Source organism: Cadophora gregata, assembly GCF_030347475.1.
Source record: "Cadophora gregata isolate MNR1 chromosome Unknown scaffold_12, whole genome shotgun sequence".
NCBI classification, from domain to species: Eukaryota; Fungi; Ascomycota; class Leotiomycetes; order Helotiales; family Ploettnerulaceae; genus Cadophora; species Cadophora gregata.
Window position 1 is genome coordinate 1,037,941 of NW_026695935.1, and position 5,104 is coordinate 1,043,044.

General features: G+C 43.4%; 2 protein-coding genes across 2 annotated transcripts; one reads left to right on the plus strand and one right to left on the minus strand.

Moving 5' to 3' along the window:
• Window positions 1-248: 248 nt before the first annotated feature.
• Window positions 249-2,024, plus strand: STE7 (MAP kinase kinase (MEK); the record flags this gene model as incomplete). The annotated part of the gene is made up of 4 exons (XM_058496465.1): window positions 249-539; window positions 598-755; window positions 802-1,333; window positions 1,401-2,024. The coding sequence occupies 4 exons, from the start codon at window positions 249-251 to the stop codon at window positions 2,022-2,024; spliced, it is 1,605 nt and encodes a 534-aa protein (XP_058353716.1).
• Window positions 2,025-2,280: 256 nt separating this feature from the next.
• Window positions 2,281-4,170, minus strand: ONS95_003174 (uncharacterized protein). Its single transcript, XM_058496466.1, has 3 exons — window positions 3,603-4,170; window positions 2,658-3,077; window positions 2,281-2,548 (listed from the first exon to the last, which is right to left on the minus strand). Exons 1-3 carry the CDS (start codon window positions 3,809-3,811, stop codon window positions 2,347-2,349), a joined length of 831 nt encoding a protein of 276 aa, XP_058353717.1. The 5' UTR covers window positions 3,812-4,170; the 3' UTR covers window positions 2,281-2,346.
• Window positions 4,171-5,104: the final 934 nt, after the last annotated feature.

The window sequence follows — 5,104 nt, forward strand, 5'->3', positions numbered from 1 at the left end:
ACAATTACACTCGCAGTCAGTCAGTCACGGCTCGACCGTCACAGCTTGCTGCTTGCTTGCTGTCACCCAACTTGCCGCCTCTTCCCACAACCAACCAATATTAGCCTGCCAGCGTCAAGAGAGCCGCCCAGCAGTGTTTGTCTCCCGCACAAGCCACACGCCAGCCTTTTGCGACTCATTTTCCCACAGCTTCCTGTCCTTATACGTCTGCCAATAGCTGCAGAGAGCCGGGGAGAGATATCGCCAGTATGTCAGACGCTATCGGTTCGGTGCGAACATTGAAGAGGAAGAACGTCAAAGGTCTTGCTTTGGCAGCACCTGCCCCGCGGCCTGTAGCGCCTTCAGAGAGTGATCTCCAGATTCCGGGCGGCAACGGCAATGAAAATGCCAGGCAGACCGCACAGCTTGAGATAGGTATCGAATACAAATTGGATCTGAAGAGGGAGGATCTAGAGGTTCTGAAGGACCTGGGACATGGAAATGGAGGAACCGTCAGCAAAGTCAGGCACATGGCGACGGGAACAGTTATGGCAAGAAAGGTACGCCACAGAATCCAGCGTTGCCTGGCCTGTATGCTAACATATTTACTCTCAACAGGTTATCCATGTAGAAGCGAAAAAGGAAATGCGCCGTCGAATTGTCAGGGAACTGCAAATCATGCACGACACCAACTCAGAATTCATTGTCAATTTCTATGGAGCCTTTCTCAGCGATACAAACGACGTTATCATGTGCATGGAATATATGGATGTTGGGTATGCAAATACGAACAGTTATAGGCCATCTGCTGACTTGCTCTAGTTCTCTTGACAGAATCTCCAAACTGTTCGGTCCCGTACGGGTGGATGTGTTGGGGAAGATTGCAGAAGCGACGCTTGGAGGACTGACTTACCTCTACATTAAGCATCACATCATGCACAGAGACATCAAACCCTCGAATATCCTGGTGAACTCGAAGGGCCAGATCAAGCTGTGTGATTTCGGCGTCTCAGGAGAGCTAGTCAATTCTGTGGCTGATACTTTTGTTGGGACTTCAACATATATGGCCCCAGAAAGAATCCAAGGCCAGAAATACACGGTGAAGTCGGATGTTTGGAGTTTTGGCTTATCAGTCATGGAGTTGGCAATCGGGAAATTCCCCTTCGATGCCAGCGAGCACTTGTCTGATGGAGACGGTGCTCCATCCGGTATTCTGGATCTTCTACAACAGATTGTTTATGAGCCAGCTCCCAAGCTTCCCAAGAGCGAAGCCTTTCCCCAGATTTTGGAGGATATGATCCAGAAATGTATGGCCAAGGCCCCAGAAGAACGTCCTACGCCACAAGAACTTTTTGTAAGTAGCACTCAATCCCCACCCACCCTGCGTCGCTTATTATAGGTCATTGGCTAACATCTTGAAGGAACGCGAGCCTTTCGTACAAGCAGCCAAGAGAACTCCGGTAGATTTGAGAGAATGGGCGGTCAGTCTGATCGAAAAAGACAATCGCAAATCCCATCTCGCCCCTCAGCTATCACCCTCTACACAACAACTCCTTCGTTCCGGAGATTCGCCCACCGGACCGTATCCCTCAAACTCCCCAGATTACTCGTTACCTACACCAACATCTGGTGACATACCAATTGGTGGTGGTGATGTGCGTTCAGCAGTAACCTCTCCCCAGTATAGCGACAGATCACCAACCAAGAATGGATCAAATAGCCTTGGTCGTGCATCAGGTGCTCCATACCATCCTGGTCTTCCTCCTCGAGTCTCTACAACAAATTCTGTCCCTAAAGTCACGACATTGAACGTGCCAGATCACTCGTCCAATGGCCCTTCCAGTGCCAATGCTGCTTCTTTTTCCACCACAACACTCCCCATGCGGCCTGCACCACCTGCAGGACCCTTACCACCACCCCCGGTTCCGAAGAAAGAGAATGCTGATGGCGACGTGAAAAAGGAAAGTAGACGACAAGCCACCTTTGGCAATGGCTTGTATGGATCTGGATATCCAGGCAACGGGTCCAACTCGTACGAATATTAAATCATTATAATGCCGTTCTGCGGACGTTCTTTCCGGCCCTTCACACACTGCAAATCTACAAGCAATTTAGCATCTCCCTGGCGTCCCACTATCATGTCAGATTTATGTTCATTTTCCATTTACTCCTTGACTGCATATGTGTCACTTCTCGATCATCTACTTTGACCGAGTTGTGCGATGGACGGTACCGGGGAATTTCAATGATAAAGTAGCTGAACGAGTTTTGCTGCTGCCGTATTTAGAGAACGAGTCCTCGTGTTCTCCACCTATTATATATTACTTGGTTGTGATATCCTCAGCCTTCTATTCTGTGGTAGCCCTCTTACGCTAGTCCCTGTATCGCTGTCTTCTCTTCGGGGGTCTTTCCTACGTACCCCGACTCCAATAACTCAATTAGCTCGTCTAGCCTAGACACAACCATATCCGTGTGCTCGTGATTAGCAAGGTGGGCATTTATTTCATTCACGAGTAGTACTGTTGCGGCTCCAGCTTGATAGCCTGCTGTCATGTCATCTAGAGAATCCCTGACTACATCGTCAGCATATGGCCTGCCTTCGTAGGCACATGTACCATAGAGGGCGTGTGGTGCAAAACGAGCAAGGACGGCTTCATGTCCTGGATTGCTGGACTTACCCAACCATGATCATATGACTAGCATCTCCTACATCCCCAGCCTCGTCTATTAACCCCCAACTTTTCGCTATGTGCAAGATACCGGCAGGGTGCGGTTTTGGCGGCTTGAATTGTCTCGTCACAATCGGCTTAAACTCCTTTCCAGTCAAAAATTTCTCCAGCAGATGTGTGACAGGGGCATCAAAATTCCGAGTGCAGATGCCCTTGGGGATGTTGTGTCTTTCGAGATATTCCATGAGGGGAACGAGACCTGGCTGAGGTTCCTGGGAGCTCATCGCTGAACGCTCAATGGCGCGGATTTTATCTTGTGCGAGTTCTTGGTCTGGTGTAGGCAAGGAGTGGATGTAGTCAAGGATGTCAGTGCTTTTGTCAATTCCAAGAGCAGACCGCATTTGCCCGAACATCCAGGTCTGTGGGATGCTGTGAAGTGTCAGGAAGTGATGATTGAGGTGTAAACAAATTACAAAACGTGAGATGATGAAGGGAGTGGTCATTGTCGGTGGTATTGTGCGATTCGCGCTCAGATAGCACTGGGTTTGGAAATTCTAGCAGCTGTCTCCACCTGAAAAGCAATTGATGAAAAGTTCCATGCGACCTGCTCTACAGACAACAAAAGCCGCCTCCAATGGCAGCTATATCGAAGTCAGGTTCAAGAATAGCCCTTGTTAGGGGAACTTTCATCATTATCTTGGAGAGAAGGCTAGCCAACAGATCACATAGATAGACCATATGGATGGCTTCACAGTCTTGAAAACACGCAGAAACCACCAGAGATTTTGTTTACACCCTTTTGTAAAGCCTCCTCCAGCAGCAGCGCGCACTTGGCGTTCGGCTCGATCAGGTAGGTAGACAGGCACTTCAAACAGCCTTGATAAGAACATCAAAACACATCTAACAAACACAAATGAAATCGGGCGAACACTGTAGAAAATACGTCAAACTAACCACAACGTCCCATCAACATCAAAGACAATACCCCTGAGCTTTGGTAAATCTCCGCCTGAATCACTACCCAAAGGAGCGAATCTCCTAGGCTCCCTCAACAGTGATATCGTCATAGTGGACAATCTCTTAGCATTTCGATTTCGATTTGCAAGGGAAGCTGAGTCGAGACCAGGACTAAGGTACTTAAGTAGATGGTTTCCGGTTTTCATCCGGAATTGATAAGAGATTGGTGTTGTGTTTTGATTTGGACGTGTTGGCTGGTGTGTGAGGAACCACAGGGTTAAGGTAGCCAGCCCTTATCGCACTGATGAAGCAGGTAATTCAAGCCTCAGGCACTTACTTGGCCCACTAGCTCGGGTGCGCTGGTCTGTTTCGGAGCCCTTACTCCTCAAGAGTATAGTCCTTTGTAATATTTCGGAATACTTGGCTATAGGTAGGCATGGTATCCAAAAACCGTTTAGGCCTTGCGTTTTATTTCAATTCTCAGGGTCTATAGCATTCCTATGAGCTTCTCAACATACATACTATAATTCTGCTTACCTTAAAGGTAAAGGCAGGGGTAAAGAACAGCTCTTAGATTATCTGCAGATAGTTCTTCCTCTAAAAAGTATTCCTTTTCAAAAACAGTCCTTAGACCGCCTTAGGATAGTTCTTTTCTCTGAGATAGTTCTTGTTTTTACTTTTAAGGTTAGAGCCCTCTTATTCTTTTTTAAAGAGAGAATAAAACTTGAGCCCTCTTCACCTTAAGTAAACACTTTGTACCTTTTATATAAAATTAAGTCCTCTTTTTAGTTCTTAAGAGTATTTATATCTGTAATAGACTGATTATAGTAGGCGAGTTATATAGGTAAGGCTAATATTATAAGGCTATAAGGCTAAAGTTATATAGCGAACTTAGGACTAGCTTAGTTTACTAGTAGCTATATCTCTTTTATTTATTCTTAAAGTTCCTTAAGAACTTCTTTCTCTTATTATTTTTTCTACTTTATATTATAATTACTAATAAATATTTATTATATTATTATATTAAAAAGATTTTCTTCACTTATAAAAGTCTTAATATTTACTTTAGCTAAATTCTTTAAGTATATCTTAAGTATAGTTAAGTTATATTTTTAGCTCTCTTTTTTCTACTTTATTTTTTATATCTTATTATTTCCTTAAGTACTTTTAAGTATAATTAAATTATATTTATAACTTTAAGTATTATTTCTTACTTTTTACTTTTATACTTATACTTTCTTATAAGTAATCTTAATTCTTTTTAGAGAGTAGATAAAATATAATATAATATCTTTTTTATAATTAATCTTACTACTTCTTTAATATTAAAAGAAAGAAATCTACTTTTATAATCTTCTTTAAACTTTTCTTTTATTTATATTATACTTTATAAATATAATATAAGAAAGAAGAATAATTTAATCCTTTTAATCTTTTATAACAATACTTTATCTCTTATTAAAAAGGATTCTTAAGATTAATAAAATTACTCTTAAAAG

Coding starts and splice junctions, on each gene's coding strand:
- ONS95_003174 (XM_058496466.1), bottom strand. CDS start 3,811: ATGAAAACCGGAAACCATCTACTTAAGTACCTTAGTCCTGGTCTCGAC. Junction 3,078..3,602: donor GATGTTGATGGGACGTTGTG/GTTAGTTTGACG, acceptor GACACTTCACAG/CATCCCACAGACCTGGATGT. Junction 2,549..2,657: donor AGTCATATGATCATGGTTGG/GTAAGTCCAGCA, acceptor CGATGTAGTCAG/GGATTCTCTAGATGACATGA.